General features: G+C 43.5%; 1 protein-coding gene across 1 annotated transcript in view; it reads left to right on the top strand.

Annotated features, from left to right (window-relative positions):
- LOC111958445 (uncharacterized) overlaps positions 1–23,344 on the top strand; it is a 69,290-nt gene that overhangs the window by 35,027 nt on the left and 10,919 nt on the right. The window contains exons 8-15 of the mRNA XM_070437150.1: positions 4,639–4,807; positions 5,170–5,458; positions 5,839–5,969; positions 6,175–6,357; positions 8,585–8,737; positions 9,118–9,229; positions 9,455–9,582; positions 17,387–18,378. Coding sequence (XP_070293251.1) covers positions 4,639–4,807; positions 5,170–5,458; positions 5,839–5,969; positions 6,175–6,357; positions 8,585–8,737; positions 9,118–9,229; positions 9,455–9,582; positions 17,387–18,378 — 2,157 coding nt within the window. The remainder of the gene's footprint in view (positions 1–4,638; positions 4,808–5,169; positions 5,459–5,838; positions 5,970–6,174; positions 6,358–8,584; positions 8,738–9,117; positions 9,230–9,454; positions 9,583–17,386; positions 18,379–23,344) is intronic.

Raw genomic sequence — 23,344 nt, 5'->3', positions numbered from 1 at the left:
GGGGCAAAAAAGTATTTAGTCAGCCACCAATTGTGCAAGTTCTCCCACTTAAAAAAATGAGAGAGGCCTGTAATTTTCATCATAGGTACACTTCAACTATGACAGACAAAATGAGAAAAATAAATCCAGAAAATCACATTGTAGGATTTGTAATGAATTTATTTGCAAATTATGGTGGAAAATAAGTATTTGGTCACCTACAAAACAAGCGCAAGATTTCTGGCTCTCACAGACCTGTAACTTCTTCTTTAAGAGGCTCCTCTGTCCTCCACTCGTTACCTGTATTAATGGCACCTGTTTGAACTTGTTATCAGTATAAAAGAGACCTGTCCAGAACCTCAAACAGTCACACTCCAAACTCCACTATGGCCAAGACCAAAGAGCTGTCAAAGGACACCAGAACAAAATTGTAGACCTGCACCAGGCTGGGAAGACTGAATCTGCAATAGGTAAGCAGCTTGGTTTGAAGAAATCAACTGTGGAGCAATTATTAGGAAATGGAAGACATACAAGACCACTGATACTCCCTCGCATCTGGGGCTCCACGCAAGATCTCACCCCGTGGGGTCAAAATGATCACAAGAACGGTGAGCAAGAATCCCAGAACCACACGGGGGGACCTAGTGAATGACCTGCAGAGAGCTGGGACCAAAGTAACAAAGCCTACCATCAGTAACACATTACGCCGCCAGGGACTCAAATCCTGCAGTGCCAGACGTGTCCCCTGCTTAAGCCAGTACATGTCCAGGCCCGTCTGAAGTTTGCTAGAGAGCATTTGGATGATCCAGAAGAAGATTGGGAGAATGTCAGATGAAACCAAAATATAACTTTTTGGTAAAAACTCAACTCGTCGTGTTTGGAGGACAAAGAATGCTGAGTTGCATCCAAAGAACACCATACCTACTGTGAAGCATGGGGTGGAAACATCATGCTTTGGGGCTGTTTTTCTGCAAAGGGACCAGGACGACTGATCCGTGTAAGGAAAGAATGAATGGGGCATGTATCGTGAGATTTTGAGTGAAAACCTCCTTCCATCAGCAAGGGCATTGAAGATGAAACGTGGCTGGGTCTTTCAGCATGACAATGATCCCAAACACACCGCCCGGGCAACGAAGGAGTGGCTTCGTAAGAAGCATTTCAAGGTCCTGGAGTGGCCTAGCCAGTCTCCAGATCTCAACCCCATAGAAAATCTTTGGAGGGAGTTGAAAGTCTGTGTTGCCCAGCAACAGCCCCAAAACATCACTGCTCTAGAGGAGATCTGCATGGAGGAATGGGCCAAAATACCAGCAACAGTGTGTGAAAACCTTGTGAAGACTTACAGAAAACGTTTGACCTCTGTCATTGCCAACAAAGGGTTATATAACAAGTATGAGATAAACTTTTGTTATTGACCAAATACTTATTTTCCACCATAATTTGCAAATAAATTCATTAAAAATCCTACAATGTGATTTTCTGGATTTTTTTTCTTCTCATTTTGTCTGTCATAGTTGAAGTGTACCTATGATGAAAATTACAGGCCTCTCTCATCTTTTTAAGTGGGAGAACTTGCACAATTGGTGGCTGACTAAATACTTTTTTGCCCCACTGTAGGAGTGTCCACAATGGGCACTGGGTAGTAGGTAGGAGTTGCCCTTGATCAGATATTTGGCATCCTCCCCTCTATCAACTTTCATCATGTCTTTTATGTGTATTATTGTTATGAATCTCCCATGGCTGTTGCAAACATTGTCACTCAATAATTGACTTACTCAGCCACACACTCAAAGTTGGCTGTATTTATACTGATGTACACTCACATATTTATTTGGACAGTGAAGCTAAAACTTTTAATTTGGTTCTATACTCCAGCATTTTGGAATTCAGATCAATGTTTCATTAGGCGACAATACAGAATGACACTTTTTTTAGGGTATTTTTATACATCTGTTTTACCGTTTAGAAATGAATCACATTATGTATCTAGTCCCCCATTTGAAGGTGTCATACAGTGCATTCGGAAAGTATGTTTGTCTATGGAAATTGCATGGCTGTACTCTCGATTGTATACGCCTGAAAGCAACGGGTGTGGCTGAAAAAGCCAAATCCACTCATTTGAAAGGGTGTCCACATACGTTTGCATATAAAGTACATTCAGACCCCTTGACTTTTTCCAAATTTTGTTACCTTACAGCCTTATTCTAAAGTGGATTATATTGTTTTTTCCCCTCATCAATCTACACACAATACCCCATATCACATTTACATAAGAATTCAAACCCTTTACTCAGTACTTTGTTGAACACATTTGGCAGTGATTACAGCCTCAAGTTTTCTTGGGTATGACGCTACAATCTTGGCACACCTGTATTTGGGGAGTTTCTCCCATTCTTCTCTGCAGATCCTCCTCTCAAGCTCTGTCAAGTTGGATGGGGAGCGTCGGTGCACAGCTATTTTTAGGTCTCTCCAGAGATGTTCGAGCGGGTTCAAGTTAGGGCTCTGGCTGGGCCACTCAAGAACATTCAGAGACTTGACCCAAAGCCACTCCTGCGTTGTCTTGGCTGTGTGCTTAGGGTTGTTGTCCTGTTGGAAGGTGAACCTTTGCCCTAATCTGAGGTCCTGAGCTCTCTGGAGCAGGTTTTCATCAAGGATCTCTTTGTACATTGCTCCGTTCATCTTTCCCTTGATCCAGACTAGTCATTGCAGGGACTGAGTTTCCCTCATCTCAGTCGAACCAATTTTCTTGAATGAACACATGGATTTTATATAGTAATAAACCCCAATGGCTCCATATTGTTAGGTACTTGAATTAGTGTTAGAGATGGCTTGACTGTGGTTGACATTTATAATATCATGTCATGTTTCTATGTGTACAGAAAATAGTTTTTCATATAAACCTTTATGCTTTTCTGTTCAATTTGTGTTTACAGTCTGCAGTCCATGCAGAAAAAAGTAGTAGCTGGTCAATTTCCACATGCGCGTACCTAAACTTCTCAGCTGTTTTGGTTCAACCAATCATTAGGGTGTTTTTGTTTGACCCACGCGAACGTGACCAAAGCCATGACTGAAACAGGAATTAATTTGCCCTGGATATTTACAAATAAATGGGATATCTGAGGCTCTCTGTCACTAAGTGATTGTACAATGTACACCTGGGTTGGGCTCAATTCGAATTGAAGGCAGTCATTTCAGGCAGTAACCTGAAATTCCAATTCTATGATTGAAAAGACAGCATCTATTCTCCATTACTTCTCAATAAACTGAAAAGGAGAAGCGATTTATGTCAAAAGTAATATATTTAAAAATATATATTTTAAATTCAAATCCCTTCCTGAATTGACTGACTGCAATTCAAATTGAGCCCAACCCTGGTGTACACACATCATGTTATGATTTCAGTTTGTGAGTGTGTGATATGGGGATTAGAACAGATGTTTATTTCGACATTATAAAGAAAACCTTTCATAAACAATGACATTGCTGCCATGTTGATCAGAGCCTTGCTGTTGGAAACCCACATTAGTTCGCAGATACACCTCCCCTGACTTAACTCATCGACGGTCGTCAACTTATATCTGTGGTGCTGCTTGTGGCAACATCATCTCGCTGAATCTACCTTTAAAATATAAAGTCAATTTATACACCACCAAACTTAGTTCGAAGTGTTTTTGAGAAAGTTGCTGCTTGAAGTGCAACCATCCATTTAAAGTCTCCCAGTTTTCACCACACACAGTAGGTGGCAGCAATAAACCTTTTTGGTGTAGCCCAACTTGAAGAAGTAAACAGAAGGGAAAATCTGTACTGGAGATAGTGTCATATAATGGGAACAGAAGGGAGGCGGCTATGTTGTTTAGGGTGAGATTAGGGCGGAATTGATGGGGAAACATGGAAGAGGAAACGGTTGAACATGGATTATTATTTTGTGAAATGTATGATGCAGAAAAGGAGAGGTGTTTGACAGGGTTAATCACAATTTTATTGGTCACATACACATATTTAGCGGATGTTAGTGCGGGTGTAGCGAAATGCTTGTGTTCCAAACTCCAACAGTATCTAACAATTCACAACAATACACAAATCTAAAAGTAAAAGAATGGAATTAAGAAATATATTAATATTAGGATGACCAGTGTCGGAGTGGCATTGACTAAAATACAGTAGAATAGAATACAGTATATACATATGAAATGATTAAATCTGAACGTAAACATTATTAAAGTGACCAGTGATTCCATATATATATATATATATGCGCTGCAGCCTCTAAGGTACAAGGTTGAGTAACCGAGGGGGTATCCGGTTAGTGGTGGCTATTTAACAGTGATGGCCTTGAGATAGAAGCAGTTTTTCAGTCTCTCTGTCCCAGCTTTGATGCACCTGTACTGACCTCGCCTTCTGGATGGTAGCGGGGTGAACAGGCCGTGGCTCGGGTGGTTGATGTCCTTGAGGATCTTTTTGCCCTTCCTGTGACATTGGGTGCTGCTGTTATTGTCCTGGAGGGCAGGCAGTGTGCCCCCAGTGGTGCGTTGGGCAGACCGCACCGCATCACCCTCTGGAGAGCCCTGTGGTTGTGGGCGACGCATTTGCCAAACCAGACGGTGATACAGCCCGACAGCATGCTCTCAATTGGGCATCTGTAAAAGTTTGTGAGGGTCTTAGGGGCCAAGGCAAATTTTTTCAGCCTTCTGAGGTTGAAGAGGCGCTGTTGCGCCTCTTCAAGGCGCAACAGTGGGTGGACCATTTCAGATTGTCGGTGATGTGTACTCCGAGGAACTTGAAGCGTTTCACCTTCTCCACTGCAGTCCCATTTTGGGTGGGGGTGATGGAAGTAGGAAGGTTTGTAGGGATTTATTTTATTTTATTATAAATTCAGGGTTAGTAAGATAGTATAGTGGAATAGATATGTCGTAACGGTCCTCACACTCCAGTACAGTAGGTGGCGGGGTATGCACATGGCAGTTGATTGCGAATCGCCAATAAAACTTAAAAGAAAAAGAAAACAGACCTGAAAAGCCTTTTTGTTGTTATTATTTTGACGTTTATTAACTAACACCCTGGAACTCAAAATATGATCAATTTAAATTCACAGCATCGCATACCCCAGGTAATCTTTAATTCGCGTTGGAAACAGGACTTGGTTGATAGATGTTATCTAGGTAACGCTAGCTAGCTGTTAACTGTTAATGTTAGCCAACAATGGATAACTGTATGGTTTTTCACACTCAAATAGCCTCCATCATGGAGGTGCTAGCGAATGCAGCCGTGGCAGATATCTGTAAACTCGTAGACGACGACTATGCAGTGTTTCGTTTGGAAATAACTCAAAGCCAGAAAGAAAACAGGACATTGCGGAGGAAACTACAGATATTGGAACTGAAGGTGGCACGGGAGCCCACAGAGAGGACAATGCAAGAGCGCATCCTCGCAAGTCGTCCCAGAACTGTCAAGATCCTCGACCGATACAGAGTGATGGCAAGAGGTAAATGTAGCAGGAGACTGCGGGGCCTGTCGCCCCCTTCCCCGCTGCGCTTGTGTGGCTTTAGATGTGTCAACCCCACCTATCTTGATCAGTTTTTGGATAGTATAGTATGCAATAATTCCCCTGATTACTTAGCTAATTTGCGCACAGACACAATATCATATTCTAACCAGATTCTTGATTTACTGCATTTACTATTATTTACTCAATGAAAACAATGTGATGCCTGGAACATAATACATTTATCAATAAATAGTATATCAATAAGTTATGAGAAGCATTACCTTACATCCTTGCCAATTCTCGACAGTGTCAAAACGGTCAATAGTGTTGAACATTACCTAACCTGACCACCTCTTTTCTCCCAATCACTCTCTCAGGTGAAGGACATCTCACTGGAGGCCACAGGAGCTTTGTGAAGCCAGCGGGACACAATACATGGAGAGATGACCAACCAATCACTGTTGATGAGGGAAGTGGAACCTCAACCCAGAACATTATTGTGATAGAGGTTAGTGTAACCATTGTTGAATAAAAAATTTGTTACTTGGTAAATCAAATGTGCCCATTTATTTCAGAAAGGCTCCCCTCAGCTATTCACTTGTTTACATGTACATCCTTATTTATCTGCCATAGGGGAGCTTGTGAGACTTCCCTATTACATTGATATCCAATTCAACTCATGTACTGCTAAAAACCTCCCCTATTCTTGTCAGTCTGCAGATGCAGAGGCTGCAGGTCCTGGAGTCAAACTGGAGAGGTCTGAAGGAGAGGAGGACCCACGGCACAGCGGAGACATCCAGACTAGAGCAGCGTCTGGAGTGGCGCCCCCTGTAGCCATGGAGAACCTATCCACCGCCGCTGCACTCCAGGCCAGGAACTGTCGCAGCATCACTGAGGTCAGTCGAACGCTGTTCGACACAAAGACTTTAACTGTAACACATAGGCTCTTACACACACGATCTGAACACAGATCAGACCCAAAGAGACTAGGGCCACCAGTCTGACCTCCTGATCCTGGTTTCTACTACTTACCGGTAATTCACCAGAGCCAGAGTATGGTTTATTCCCGTGGAGATGGTGATGCGTTAGACACTGGCGGTGATGATCTGTTTTGTTCTTACGCTACAGAAATGGTCCCTGGAAGCATATCCTTGGGTTTAGAGAGACAGACTGATCTGTCTAGAGGGGACTGGAACTGGTACATTTCTGTATGGACCTCGCTTAGTGCACGGGGGCATTGTCATGCTGAAACAGGAAAGGGCCTTCCCCAAACTGTTGCCACAAAGTTGGAAGCACAGAATCATCTAGAATGTCATTGTATGCTGTAGCGTTAAGATATCCCTTCACTGGAACTAAGGGGCCTAGACCGAACTATGAAAAACAGCCCCAGACCATTATTCCTCCTCCACCAAACATTACAGTTGGCACTATGCATTCGGGCAGGTAGCGTTCTCCTGGCATCCGCCAAACCCAGATTCGTCCGTCGGAGTGCCAGATGGTGAAGCGTGATTCATCACTCCAGAGAACGCGTATCCACTGCTCTAGAGTCCAATGGCGGCGAGCTTTACACCACTCCAGCTGACGCTTGGCATTACTCATGGTGATCTTAGGCTTGTTTGCAGCTGCTCGGCCATGGAAACCCATTTCCCGACAAACAGTTATTGTGTAGACGTTGCTTCTAGAGGCAGTTTGGAACTCGGTAGTGAGTGTTGCTTGTAAACGTTTCTACTTCACAATAACAGCACTTACAGTTGACCGGGAGGCTCTAGCAGGGCACGCTTATGTAGGTGTCATAACCAGCCATAAAATAATGCAATACATGTCACAACAGGTCTAAATATGTGTTATGACCATATTATTACAGGTTATGACCATGTCATAATGTGTTATGACACTGGGTGTCAAGTGAAGTGTTACCAAAATCCTTCTTTACCCTGTCTCCTCCACTTCATCTATAGTGATTGAAGTGGATTTAACAAGTGACATCAATATGGAATCATAGCGTTCACCTGCATTCACCTGGTCAGTTTATGTCATGGAAAGAGCAGGTGTTCATAATGTTTGGTATACACTCAGTGTATAAGGCACGTAAAGCCTAAAAGTCTGTTTCATATTGTGTTTGTACTGTGTATCTGATGTTCGTGAATTTTCCAAAGACACTTTTTTAATGAGAAAATGAATGCAGTTCAGGCAGATATTTTTGTTGAGACATGACAAGTATGTGTGGTTTTCATGTGGTGTATTTAAAACTTGTTCAATGGACACAAAGTGGGATTTTTCATTCTAAGATTTTGAATCACATCTTTAGCATCACATCTGATCTCACCCTATTCTACATACACACAACAGTGCTTTATAACCAATATACACTGAGTGCACAAACCATTAGGAAAACCTGCTATTTCCATGACATAGACTGACCAGGTGAATGCAGGTAAACGCTACGATCCCTTATTGATGTCATCTATTAAATCCACTTCAATCGGTGTAAATGAAGGGGAGGAGACAGGTTTAAAATGATTTTTAAGCATTGAGACAATTGAGACATGGATTGTGTATGTGTGGATGGGCAAGACAAAATATTGAAGTGCCTTTGAATGGGGTTTGGTAGTAGGTGCCAGGTGCACCCGGTTTGAGTGTGTCAAGAACTGCAACGCTGCTTGATTTTTCACACGTGTATCAAGAATGGTCCACCACCCAAAAGGACATCCAGCAAACTTGACACAAGTTTGGGAAGCATTGGAGTCAACATGGGCCAGCAACCCTGTGGAACGCTTTCGACACCTGTTAGAGTCCATGCCCCGATGAATTGTATATTTGGACGGTGTTCCTAATGGTTTGTACACTCAGTGAACACTCACCAAATATACCTACAAATACCCATACACTAGTCAGGTTTGTCTGATGATTACTTGACTTATCATTGCTGACTTTTTACCCACAACATCATATTTATGTCCACCATGATGGGTTTAACAACAATGAAGTCATTCTGTAACTACAGTATAGGACTCAAACGTAGTGGGGATGGGTAAACACTCCATGTTGAAAGTGTGTTTTATCTGTGTGTACGTACCTGAGGGAGTGTACGTCTGTGTAATCTGTATCACCTGTCTCTTCCAGGAGGAGGAGGGTCCAGAGGTGCTGCTGGTAAAGGAGGAGGGTCTGGGGAACCCAGAGGGGACCATGGTCATGGAGGACAACCAGACTACACCTCCTCCTGAAGCCACAGAGGAACCAGCTGAGCAGCACAGGACCACACACAGTCTCACTGAGGTGAGTCCACTGAACTACTGTCTGAATGGTATTAGCTCAGGGCCTGTATCCACAAAGCCTCTCAGAGTAGGAGTGCTGATCTAGGGTCAGTTTAGCCTTTTAGATCATAATGAGACCATGTAGACAGTATGAATAACATATGTAAAGATCCTAGATCTGCACTCCTACTCTGAGACTCTTTGTGGTTACGGGTCCAGGTCTTGACCATGCCTTTGAATTATAAAACTATGAAAGAGTGTCAAGTTATCAAATTAACTAATATGTTTGCATACTGTAGTTCTCATAGCAATCCCTCATTGCCCAATCAGAAGATGCTCCATAGCAGGGTGCTCATATCAGATGTCTTGATCCAACATCCTCTCACTCTGTATCTCTTACAGTCAGTAGACATGGAGGATGGGAAGCCTGATCTGCCGCTGGTCAAAGAGGAGACAATAGAAGACGAACCAGAGAGCATTGATCTGCTGACTGGACTAAAGATGGGGGAGCAAGGTAAGGGAGAAATACATACAGCCTACATACAGTAATAGATCTTCAATGGGAATAGTGATGCACATGGATAATATTCTTTCTTCATTCACATGAAATCAATACAACTTGTGTTTACATACAAAAACACACATTATAATGTATGAACTTGACCAGATAATTGACGAAAGAAAATCCATATGTTCTCTTCCATGTTTGTAAAGTCTATTTTGTAACCTCTTCCTGCAGGTGGTTGGCTGGAGGGTAACAGAGGAGACTGGGTGGCCATCTTGGACTCCCAGACTCAGACGGGTGCAGCCAAGGGCCCCGGGGACGACATCACTGAGCAGGTCAGGACCAGAGGAGACATAGTGGAGGTCAGTGGATGGGACAGCATCTTCAACTCTGGGCTGGGGAACAACACTGTTAACCACAACCAGAAACAGACAATGGAACACAAAACAAAATCCTAATTTAGTCTCCATGACAACAGACTGGCTGAGACCAGGGCGAGGCGTAGATTTGATCTGCATGGACGAGGTGATGTTGGTATGAGGTAGGAGAGAACAGAAACAGACTCTGCTAACGATGCTCCGTCCTGCTCCTATAGTTGTGATTCAGAGAAACTGATGGGGCCTCAGGTTACCCCCCTAACAGGTGCTGCCTTCAGCCTGCCTTCTATAGGATCTATCAACTGGAACATGAACCCTGCGACAACACAGACACTCCCTGGCCTTCATCCTCCTCACACTCTCCTCAGCCATTGCCAGTGCCTCAACAATAAATGGCTACTCAAGCCCAAATTAGTAGTTGAGACGGAACAGGGGATACACACAGAGGAGAACCCGTTCAGCTGCCACCTGTGCCGGGCCAGTTCCTCCCACTCATCCAGCCTGAAGAGGCACCAGAGGGTCCACACAGGGGAGAAATCCTACAGCTGCCCCCAGTGTGAGAATCAAATCAAATGTATTTATGAAACCCTTTTTACATCAGCAGATGTCACTAAGTACTTATACAGAAACCCAGCCTAAAACCCCAGGGTTTAGAGCTTGAGGTAGTCACCTCATACAAGTACTTGGGAGTATGGCTAGACGATGCACTGTCCTCCTCTCAGCACATATCAAAGTTGCAGGCTAAAATTAAATATAGACTTGGTTTCCTTTATCGTAATCGCTCCTCTTTCACCCCAGCTGCCAAACTAACCCTGATTCAGATGACCATCCTACCCATGCTAGATTACGGAGACGTAATTTATAGATCGGCAGGTAAGGGTGCTCTCGAGCGGCTAGATGTTCTTTACCATTCGGCCATCAGATTTGCCACTAATGCTCCTTATAGGACACATCACTGCACTCTATACTCCTCTGTAAACTAGTCATCTCTGTTTACCCGTCGCAAGACCCACTGGTTGGTGCTTATTTATAAAACCCTCTTAGGCCTCACTCCCCCTTATTTGAGATATCTACTGCAGCCCTCATCCTCCACATACAACACCCGTTCTGACAGTCACATTCTGTTAAAGGTCCCCAAAGCACACACATCCCTGGGTCACTCCTCTTTTCAGTTCGCTGCAGCTAGCGTCTAGAACGAGCTGCAACAAACACTCAAACGGGAAAGTCTTCATTCAAAGACTCAATCATGGACACTCTTACTGACAGTTGTGGCTGCTTTGTGTGGTGTATTGTTGTCTTTGCCTTCTTGCCCTTTGTGCTGTTGTCTGTGCCCAATAATGTTTGTACCATGTTTTGTGCTGCTACCATGTTGTGTTGCTACCATGTTGTTTTGTTGTGTTTCTACCACGCTGTGTTGTCATGTGTTGCTGCCTTGCTATGGTGTTGTCTTAGGTCTCTCTTTATGTAGTGTTTTGTCCTATATTTATATTGTATTTATTTTTAATCCCGCAGGAGGCCTTTTGCGTTTTGGTAGGCCGTCATTGTAAATAAGAATTTGTTCTTAACTGACTCGCTTAGTACAACAGGTGTAGACCTTACAGTGAAATGCTTACTTACAGGCTCTAACCAATAGTGCAAAAAAGGTATTAGGTGAACAATAGGTAAGTAAAGAAATAAAAACAACAGTAAAAAGACAGTGAAAAACAGTAGCGAGGCTATATACAACAGCGAGGCTATAAAAGTAGCGAGGCTACATACAGACACCGGTTAGACAGGCTGATTGAGGTAGTATGTACATGTAGATATGGTTAAAGTGACTATGCATATATGATGAACAGAGAGAAGCAGTAGCGTAAAGAGGGGTTGGCGGGTGGCGGGACACAATGCAGATAGCCCGGTTAGTCAATGTGCGGGAGCACTGGTTGGTCGGGACAATTGGGGTAGTATGTACATATGTACATGAATGTATAGTTAAAGTGACTGTGCATATATGATAAACAGAGAGTAGCAACAGCGTAAAAGAGGGGTTGGGTGGGGCACACAATGCAAATAGTCCGGGTAGCCATTTGATTACCTGTTCAGAAGTCTTATGGCTTGGGGGTAAAAACTGTTGAGAAGCTTTTTTGTCCTAGACTTGTCATTCCGGTTTTGCTTGCCGGAAGTAGTAGAGAGAACAGTCTATGACTGGGGTGGCTGGGGTTTTTGACAATTTTTAGGGCCTTCTTCTGACACCGCCTGGTGTAGCGGTCCTGGATGGCAGGCAGCTTAGCCCCAGTGATGTACTGGGCTGTACGCACTACCCTCTGTAGTGCCTTGCGGTCGGAGGCCGAGCAATTGCCATACCAGGCAGTGATGCAACCAGTCAGGATGCTCTCGATGTTGCAGCTGTAGAACCTTTTGAGAATCTCAGGACCCATGCCAAATCTTTTTAGTCTCCTGAGGGGGAATAGGCTTTGTCGTGCCCCCTTCACGACTGTCTTGGTGTGTTTGGACCTTTCTAGTTTGTTGGTGATGTGGACACCAAGGAACTTGAAGCTCTCAACCTGCTCCACTACAGCCCCGTCGATGAGAATGGGGGTGTACTCGATCCTCCTTTTCCTGTAGTCCACAATCATCTCCTTAATCTTGGTTACGATGAGGGATAGGTTGTTATTCTGGCACCACCCGGCCAGGTCTCTGACCTCCCCCCTATAGGCTGTCTCGTCGTTGTCGGTGATCAGGCCTACCACTGTTGCGTCGTCTGCAAACTTAATGATGGTGTTGGAGTCGTGCCTGGCCATGCAGTTGTGGGTGAACAGAGAGTACAGGAGGGGGCTGAGCACGCACCCCTGGGGGGCTCCAGTGTTGAGGATCAGCGTGGTAGATGTGTTGCTACCTACCCTCACCACCTGGGGGCGGTCAGGAAGTCCAGGATCCAGTTGCAGAGGGAGGTGTTTAGTCCCAGGATCCTTAGCTTAGTGATGAGCTTTGAGGGTACTATCGTGTTGAACGCTGAGCTGTAGTCAATGAATAGCATTCTCACATAAGTGTTATTTTTGTCCAGGTGGGAAAGGGCAGTGTGGAGTGCAATAGAGACTGCATCATCTGTGGATCTGTTTGGAGGCATTACCAGCCTTTCAAAGCACTTCATGGCTACGGACGTGAGTGCTACGGGTCGGTAGTCATTTAGGCAGGTTACCTTGGTGTTCTTGGGCACAGGGACTATGGTGGTCTGCTTGAAACATGTTGGTATTACAGACTCAATCAGGGACATGGTGAAAATGTCAGTGAAGACACCTGCCAGTTGGTCAGCACATGCCCGGTGCACACGTCCTGGTAATCCGTCTGGCCCCGCAGCCTTGTGTATGTTGATCTGTTTAAAGGTCTTACTCACGTCGGCTACGGAGAGCGTGATCACACAGTCGTCCGGAACAGCTGATTCTCTGACCAGCAGGGTCAAATAATAATCACAGTGGTTGTGCAACAGGTCAGCACCTCAGGATAAAATGTCAGTTTGCTTTTCATAGCCGAGCATTCAGAGGTCGAGACAGCAGGTGCGGGGGAGAGTGAGAGAGAGGGCCGAAAACAGCAGGTCCGGGACAGGTTAGCACGTCTGGTGAACAGGCCAGGGTTCCATAGCCACAGGCAAAACAGCAGAAACGAGGTGGACTGGGAAAGGGGGCAGTCATCAGGCGAGGTAGTCCTGAGGCATGGGAGAGTTAGGGAGAATTAGAGGGAGCATATTTCATACAGGACAAGAGATAAGACAGGATAATTTCACCAGACAGACTGACCCTAGCCCCCCAGCACAGACTATTGCAGCATAGATACTGGAGGCTAAGGTGGGGGGGGGGCTCAGGGAACACTGCGGCCCTGTACAACGGTACCACCGGACAGGGCCAACCAGGCAGGATAAAACCCTGAACACTTTGCCAAAGCACAACACTAGAGGGATATCAATAGACCACCAACTTACTACCCTGACTCAAAGGCTGAGTATAGCCCATAAAGATCTCCTCCGCCGCAGAGGGGGCGCATAACTGGACAGAAAGATCACGTCAGTGGCTCAACCCACTCAAGTAATAGGGTCAGAGGCAGAGAATCCCAGTGGAGAGAGCAAGGGTGGTTCGTCACTCCAGTGCCTTGCCATTCACCTTCGCTCCCCTGGGACAGACTACTCAATCACAGGACCTCCTGAAGAGATGAGTCTTCAGTAAGGACTTAAAGGTCACATGGATAAGCAGACCATTCCATAAAAATTGAGCTCTATAGGAGAAATTCTAGGGATAATAAGGACGTCTGCGTCTTGTGACTAGCAAACGTGTAGGTATGTATGGCAGGACCAAATCGGGGAGAGTTGTAGGAGCAAGTCCATATAATGCTTTGTAGGTTCGCAGTAGAAACTTGAAATCAGTTCTAGCCTTAACAGGAAGCCAGTGTAGAGAGGCTAGCACTGGAGGAATATGATCAAATTGTTTGGTTCTAGATACTAGCAGCTGTATTTAGCACTAACTGAAGTTTATTTAGTGCTTTATCCAGGTAGCCGGAGAGTAGAGCATTGCAGTAGTCCAATCTAGAAGTGATAAAACATGGATTAGCTTTTCTGCATAATTTTTGGACAAAAGGTTTTAGATTTTTGCAATGTTACGAAGATGGAACATTTTTGCCCTTGAAATATTCTTGATATGTTTGTCAAAAGAGATCTTTAAATGTAAAACATTTGCTGCCATCCACTTCCTTATGTCTCCAACAGGCTTCCAGGGCAGGACATTTTGGAGCTTTACTATGTTTCATCAAAATGTAGAGGCACCAGAGGGTCTACATTGTTTGTATTTCATTCTGTTGGTTTTGGATGTATAGGTAACTGGATAAGGTACACTGAGGAAAGAATGAGTTGATGAGACAGAGTAGATGATATGTAATGGAAAGGGAAAGTATGACATTGTACAACTGAATGCATTCAACAGAAATGTGTCTTCCGCATTTAACCCAACCCTTCTGAATCAGAGAGGTGCGGGGGGCTGCCATAATCGACATCCACGTCTTCGGCGCCCAGGGAACAGTGGGTTAACTGCTTTGCTCAGAGGTTGGTGTAAGTGTAACCGATGTGAAATGGCTAGCTAGTTAGCGAGGTGCGCGCTAATAGCGTTTCAATCGGTGACGTCACTCGATCTGAGACCTTGAAGTAGTTGTTCCCCTTGCTCTGCAAGGGCCGCGGCTTTTGTGGCGCGATGGGTAACGATGCTTCTTGGGTGGCTGTTGTTGATGTGTGCAGAGGGTCCCTGGTTCGAGCCCAGGTAGGGGCGAGGAGAGGGACGGAAGTTAAACTGGTATATAAGGGTGTCTGTAAAAATGCTTCACTGGTGAAGTATAAACGCAACATGTAAAGTGTTGGTCCCATGTTTCATGAGCTGATATAAAAGATCCCCCAAAAATTCCAATACACACAAAAAGCTTATTTCTCTCCAATTTTGTGCACAAATTTGTTTACATCCCCGTTAGTGAGCATTTCTCCTTTGCCAAGATAATTCATCCACCTTAGAGGTGTGGCATATCAAGAAGCTGATTAAACAGCACGATCATTACACAGGGACAATAAAAGGGCACTCTAAAATGTGCAGTTTTGTCATACAACACAATGCCACAGATGCTTGCAATTGGCATGCTGACTGCAGGAATGTTCACCAGAGCTGTTGCCAGAGAATGTAATGTTAATTTCTCCTCCAACATGGTTTTAGGGAGTTTGGCATTACATCCAACCTGCCTCACAACCGTAGACCACGTGTATGGCGTCGTGTGGGCGAGCGGTTTGCTGATGTCAACATTGTGAACAGAGTGCTCCTTGGTGGGGTTATGGTATGGGCAGTATTCTGCCCTTGAATTGCGTTCCCATGCAAAACTAGACAGATAGCTAACAACTAAGTCTTCAATAAAACTCCCAAGGCATGATTTTTCTTGAATTAATATATTGAAAACGTTTATGTTGTGAAACTGCAAAATACAGAAAATAATATACTTTAGTATTCAATTCAAATCGACATATTGTAGCTGTACATTATACCTTTCAAGTTGAAGTTGCATGAATACAAAGCACGTGCCAATGTATCATGCATCTGGCATGACGCCAAACCATATAGCTAATTGTTACTCATATGGTAATTGGCTAACTCCTTTCATTACTGTAATAATGTGCAACCACCTCTGTACAATAACAAAGCATATTACACTAGAAGCAGTAACAAAACTTCAGTATTGTATGTTTTACAATTCGTTTACATGACGCACGAGCAAAGTAATACAGCTGACGGCATACATGAAAGGCAAGGCAATTTGTGTGAGTAAATGCAACCAACTAACATTGATAAGTAAGCAATTCTATCAATAACAAGATTATCATCACTAGCAATATGCTTGAATCGAATTTCCAAACAAATATTTTCTGAGGCTGAAGCGTGACAATAAATAACTACACTGAAAGACCTGCACCGTAGCGTTGTTTTTAGCTGCTTCTATGCGTGCAGAACGAATTCTCTACTTCCTGTTTACGTACAGTGTTTCTAAGTACCAGAAAGCTCCACTAGCGGGCGAATAACACCATGGAACACAATGAAAATCCATCTTAACCATTGTAATAAAAGTATCTGTTACCTTCTAATAGGATTGCAGCACAGGCAGGCATAAGCTACGGACAACGAACACAATTGCATTTTATTAATGGAAATTTGAATGCAGAGATACCGTGACGAGATCCTGAGTCCCATTGTCGTGCCATTCATCTGCCACCATCACCTCCCTCATGTTTAAGCATGATAATGCACTGCCCCATGTCACAAGGATCTGTACACAATTCCTGGAAGCTGAACATTTCCCAATTATTCCATGGCCTGCATACTCACCAGACATGTCAGCGATTGAGCATGTTTGGGATGCTCTGGATCGACGTGTGCGATTGCGTGTTACAGTTCCCGCCAATATCCAGCAACTTTGCACAGCCATTGAAGAGGAGTGGGACAAGCTTCCACAGGCCACAATCAACAGTCTGATCAACTCTATGTGAAGGAGATGTGTCGCACTGCATACTGACTGGTTTTCTGATCCACGCCCCTACCATTTTTTTTAAAGGTATCTGTATATGTGACCAACAGATGCATTTCTGTATTCCCAGTCATGTGAAATCCATAGAGTAGGGCCTAGTTTATGTATTTACATTGACTGCTTTTCTTATATGAACTGTAACTCTTTTAAATTGTTGCATGTTGCGTTTATAATTTTGTTCAGTATATGTTCCTTTAGGATGATACTGTTTTTTAATAGTGAGTTGAGGATATTGCCTTAATTCATGTTTACTTGACACAAAGTATTGAAGGTCTTTGTAATGTAATGTTTAACCTTGTCCAAAGTTTTCAAAAATGTATTTTAACAAAGCGAGGGTACCAGATTTACAGACAAATGTAGTGTTACCAAAGTGAGAAAGTTATTCTTCTTGTCACGTATTGTTTTGTGCAATAAAAGTACTATACTTAACGTTATGTGAGTGTATGACCATCTTGTTGAAATTAAATACAAAATTGACTCTGTGCTGACTGACTTGGTTATCTCAGTCGAACCTAAACATTATACTTAATTCTTGAATCAACACATATGGATTTTAAAAAAATTATGAACTCCAATGGATCCATATTGTTGGGTACTTGAATCACAATGTTAGAGAATGGCTTGACTGTGGTTATTAATATTCATGTTTCTGTGTGTACAGCAAATAATTTCTTATATAAACCTTTATGTTTTTCTGTCCAATTTGTGTTTACAGTCTGCAGTCCATGAGGAMCTGYTGATATCCGGTGTTGCTGGCGGGAGAGACTGGACCTCTGATGCGGCCGGTCACAAACCCTGGCCCCAGATCAGGACCCTGGATCAGGAGCCGTCACTCTTCCTTCCCGAGTCAGAACCAAGACTGAACCATGAGGGACAGAGACTCCACCGCCACACAGAACACAACCAGTGGACAGGTGGGCTGAACAACCTCAGTCCTGGTGGTCATCAGAGAGACAGAGGCTCCAGTCAGGGATCCAGTCTGCAGCCCAGATCCTTCTCTTCACAGTCTCAATGCAGGGATGAAGCAGGGCCTGGGGCTGGTAGAGATAGACCCTCCTGTTCCTATGATACAAACACCACTGTATCCATGATGAACAGAGCAGGTCACCCTGGGCTTCAGCCTTCACAGAGAGTGGTGGGAAACCCCCCTGGTGGGAGTCGAACAGGAAGTCTGTCTTCTCCTTCAGGGTTACGTCTAATTCCTGATGATTGGGTTCAAAGAAAGCCTGGACCTGGGTCTAGCCTTCCTCAACTACCTCATGGTTACCCCACCAATACAGACAGGGTCAGGATGGGCGTTCACCACAAGAGGTACCTAGCCGATAACACAGCACACAATCCCAACAACACCGAAACAATGGCTAGAGGTCAAGGAGGGAACTCAAAGACTAACCAGATGAGGGTGGTGGCTCCTGCTTCTACCTCCTCTGGTGTCATTGGGTCACAACGTGGGAGGCCAAACATTAAGACCGACGCTGACAAGCCATACGCCTGCCCCACATGTGGGAAGTGCTTTGCTGAGGCGAACTATGTGAAGATCCACCAGAGGGTCCACACAGGGGAGAAACCCTTCAGCTGTACACAGTGTCACATGCGCTTCTCAGAGGCTGGCACCCTGAAGAGGCACCAGAGGGTCCACACAGGGGAGAAACCCTACAGCTGCCCTCAGTGTGAGAAAAGGTTCTCACACCAGCACCATCTGAAGAGGCACCTGAAGGTCCACACATGAGAAAGGCCATTCGCCTTCTCTGAGGTTCTCAGAGAGGAGCTACCTCAGGATACACCAGCAGAAAAACCATTATACTTCATAACATAAAAGGTAACCATTCCCTCCTCAGGGTACAGGAATCACTACTATAACCCCCTAGTTCCTTAGGGCCACCCAATAGCACATTGTCTCCCCATAATTGGTGTTAGTGTGGTGACATGCTGCCAACCTTCACTTTCTCTCATTAGCTTTAGTCCTGCCCTCTAACCTCTCATTCCCTATTTGTGTTTTTTTTGTTGCCTTAGATCTTCTCTTCCTCCAAGCTAACCCTTAAATATTTCTACCTCACATTTAGTAGTTCTCTCCTTTTGCCCACCTAACTATGCATGTACTCTTTGAGGGTGTCTCTTTCTCTGAGTTCCTTTTATTTGTGTGTACAGAACATGATTATTTTCTCATCTTTATCTCCCGTCTTATCTTCCTATTTCATGCTGCTCATTGGTTAACTGTTACAGTGGAAGCCCCCACTAGGCCCATCCCCAAGCCTCGCAGCAAAGCTCTGGATAGGCTCGGTCAGGTGGACCAGATCCATAGAGCCAATCGGGGTGCTTCTTAATCTTCTCTCAAGAAAAAAGATTCATTTTCATTACTGTCAACAGAAAAGAGCCACAGATGCATTTGGAATAACGATAGGGACAGTGTTGAATATTCCTGAATAGAATATTGCATCCAGACATTGTGTGATATAAACAGTATAATGCATATATAAGTCTAAAAGGTATATTACATAGTGTTTGTACTGTGTAGGATATACATGTTCACCAATGCCTATTTCATTACATCAATTTAAATACTTTATTTTTTACCAAGACACTTTTAATGAGAATTAATGCAGTTCATCAAGTTAATGCAGATTATTTTGTTGAGACTTGTATGTGCGGTTTTCATATGGTATTTTTTTTAATTTTTTTAAATAAATGTTTAATAAACACAAAAAACTTTCAGAGACTCTCTTTAGTATACATCACATCTGATCTCACCCTATTCTCCATACACCCGAAAGCTTTACAGCTAATATACACTCACTAAATATACCTACACAAACACCTATTGTACAAATAGTTTAGTCAGGTTTCTCTGATGAATTTTGATTTATTATTACTTATTTTTTTACCCATATTTATGTCCACCATGATGGGTTTAACAACAATGAAGTCATTCTGTAACTACAGTATAGGACTCAAACGTAGTCAGCCTGGTCTCAGAGCAAAACATATTATGTTTTACTAAAATCCATGCCACTCCATTTAGCATGATATGTTACTTTACGTTAGGTTACATTACATTGGCCTACATAAATCAGGGACAATCAAATTAGTATATGTTACTTTTGGTATGACAGTAGGTTACTTAAAGCAAAAACAAAAAGAGGGTGGTTGGTCAGGGGGGATGGGTGGGCGCATAAAGCAAACTTCTAGCAACCCAATGGTTGCGTGTTTTCATGGACAAATTTAGCATTTTTGCTAATTTGCAACTACTTTAACTACTCAGCATGTTAGCTAACCATTCCCCTAAAGCTAACCTTAGCTCTAATCTAAAAAAGGTACAGGGGTTGTTCAGTCCAGTGGTGGATGTAAATATTTTCCCCCATAATCCTGGACTATCGGACCAAAATCATATTGTTTGCAATCGCAACAGATACTGCTCAGACCACAACCAAGGATTATCAAAAATTGCGCTATAAATTCTCGGACAACCCAAAGATTCCTAGATGCCCTTCCAGACCCCCTCCACCTACTCAAGGATGTCAGAGTACAAAATTCACTTAACCACCTAACCGAGGATTTAACATTGAATAATACCCTAGATGCAGTCGCACCTCTAAAAACAAAAAACATTTGTCACAAGAAATCCCTGCTATACACTAAATACACAAGCCCTGAAACAAGCTTCCAGAAAATTGGAACGGAAATGGGGCTCCACCAAACTGGAAGTCTTCATTCTAACTTGGAAAGATAGTATCATGCAATATCGAAGAGCCCTCACTGCTACTTTTCCAACCTAATTGAGGATAATAAAAACAATCCATATTTTATTTTTGATACTGTCGCAAAGCTAACTAAAAAGCAGCATTCTCCAATAAAGGATGGCCTTCACTTCAGCAGTGATGAATTCTTGATCATAAAAATACAAAAAATATACGGATTTCTCAAACTCAGTTGTCCAGAACTACCAGGACACAGAGTCAATGAAGGCACTCAAGTTTTTTAATCCTGTATCTCTCGACACATTAACGAAAATAGTCATGGCCTCTAAACCTTCTAGCTGCCTACTGGACCCTATTCCAACCAAACTACTGAGAGAGCTACTTCCTGTGCTTGGCCCTCCTATGTTTAACATAATAAACAGCTCCCTAATACTCCAGATGTGAACCAAACTCACTGGAAGTGGCAGTAATAAAGCCTAAACCGAAAAATCCAAACCTTGTCTCGAAAATGTAAAAAATGATCAGCCTATATCAAATATCCCATTCCTCTCTCTCTCAAAAAAAAGCTGTAGCACATTGACTCATACAAATAATGTTTACAAAACTCTCCAGTCTAATTTTCGACACCATCATAGCACTGAGACTGCACTCGTGAAGGTGGTAAATTACCTTTTAATGGCGTCAGACCAAGGCTCTGCATCTGTCCTCATGCTGCTAGACCTTAGTGCCGCTTTTGACACCATCAATCACGAAATTATTTGTGGTAAACACGGTTTAGTTCTTGCCTGGGTTAGATCTTATCTGTCGTAATGATATCAGTTAATCTCTGTGGATTTACGTTGATAAAAAGATCTAACACAACATTAGGTAATAATATATGCATTATTATGGATTTGTAATCATCTATAATGGGGCGGTCATTTTGGACCGGGAACACAGAATTAATTAACATGAAACGAACACAACAGGAGGGTTAACCAAACCCTTTGAGCTATGACCGCAACCAATAAGATCCTTTCTCAGTGTAAATGGAAGTGGGGTGTCTTGATTTGGCTCATAGAGAATGATTTAAACATCTAGTGACCAAAAGGCCAATGCACCATTGAGGGCTTTTGGTAATTTTAATGTAGTCAACATGTTGGGACTTCCTGGTAACCCTGTTGGAGTCATGTCCAACCGGGTCATCAGCCAATCGTGAATAAGAAAATGTACTAATTCAAAATGGAGATTGTCTCAATGGCACTGTCCATGCTATCACTGAAGCTATACAAATATGAGTCCTCTATCTATCTCTATGATTTGTCTAGTTCTCTCTGACTTATAACGCAGACGTGGAAGAATGGGGAGAAAGGCGCCAGGCTCAAACCTACGTCTTCTGAATATATACCTAGTAATGGTGTTAAAGAGTACAAATCAACTACTGAGTGTGAGATCCTGTCTCCTGTTACAACAAGTCACCAACGAGGGTGTGACATGGTGTTTGGAAGTGAGCCAGACCAGGATGAAGTACCTGAGGTGACAGGTGTGGTAGAGACTTCCAACGCCCTGAGAGGTGGATTCTATTTCTTGGGCCAACCCGTTCATTGTTTCAAGCGGAGTAAATGACAAACTGGGAACTGTACATCTGTCAAAGTTTTGAGAAGTGGAATTGTTTAGCTTTTTTGAGCATCCTCTGCCCAGAGGCAGCGGGGAAACTGTGCCACGTGCCTCTGGGATTGACATGTGTAGTGCTTTGTTCTTCGGAGCAGGGTGCCACTCAAAGAAGTGATCAGGTGGGTAGCATTGAGTGTAGAGGTGGATATAATGAAAAATAATATTCCTGGTGTTTGGTGAGACGTAGACCTGGTGGCAATGGCGAGACTGAGAATACGGTCTGTCTTGTTGAGCTTTGACACAGAGTTTCTACCTGATAAGGTCAGGTTAGGTTATATTTGCTAAACTGTGTGGGCCTATGTTCCGAACCCGCTACGGTGCTTTATGTGCTAAGGATTCGGACATATTGCAGCAGTGTGTAGAAAGGAGATCCCGTGATGTGGGAAAGGTACAGGAGGGCATAATCAGAGGTAGTGTAAAGTTGGGATAAAGAAAGCAGTCTCCACTGTGGGGGCGCCCATGCAGCTGGGGATCCGAAGTGCCCTTTGAAAGAGTCAGGTTGAGATTGCCAGAGTTCGAGAGGGGTAGAAAGTGTCCTATTCTGAGGCAGTGAAGAGAGTATAGGATAGCCTAAGGGTGAGTGATTAGACTGGGAGCCCCCCTGTGAATAAGAGAGGGATCCAGAGAAGATTAGTTTTAGTAAGGTTGGATTTCTTGTGTTTATTGCAATGGATATTAATTGTACTGCACTGATGAAGCGTGAATCCCAGAAAAAACATGTGGTAATGGAAGTAGCAGAGACATTTGTGGGTGCAAGAGATCTACAGGGGGGGTTTAAGTGAAGGGGTTCCATGCTCCTGGTCTGTTGGCCTGGAGTAGAATCTGGTAGGGCTAAAGTAGTGGGATAGGGGTGGTGCGTTTTTGAGGTATAGTGGTGTATATGTGTAGGGTTATCAGGGACGGGCAACTCCAGTCCTTGGGGACCAGAGTGGTGTCACACTTTTCCCCCATCCCTAGCAAACACAGCTGATTAAAATAATTGCATTCTTAACTGAAGGTCATAATTAGTTGATTATTGGAGTCATGTTTGTTAGCTGGGGGAAAAGTGTTACACCAATCAGGTCCCATCCCTGGATTAGATGGTGGTGAGACTTATTCCCCTTTTTGTGTGACAATGTGCAATTCACACTCCGACCTGTGAAAGGCAGCAATACTTGTATAGTCTGGCGGGAACTCACACAAAGAAGTACACGGAAGTCAACAAGAACAATTTCCACGATAGCGTTTTGTTGTTGTTATTTAGACGTTTATAAACACCCTGGAACCTAAAATATGATTAATTTAACTGCAACGCATCACATACTTACCATATGTAGTGTTTAATT

This window comes from Salvelinus sp. IW2-2015, linkage group LG34 (assembly GCF_002910315.2).
Source record: "Salvelinus sp. IW2-2015 linkage group LG34, ASM291031v2, whole genome shotgun sequence".
NCBI classification, from domain to species: Eukaryota; Metazoa; Chordata; class Actinopteri; order Salmoniformes; family Salmonidae; genus Salvelinus; species Salvelinus sp. IW2-2015.
The sequence above is the reverse complement of the archived record's forward strand: the minus strand, read 5'-3'. Positions and strand labels throughout refer to the sequence as shown.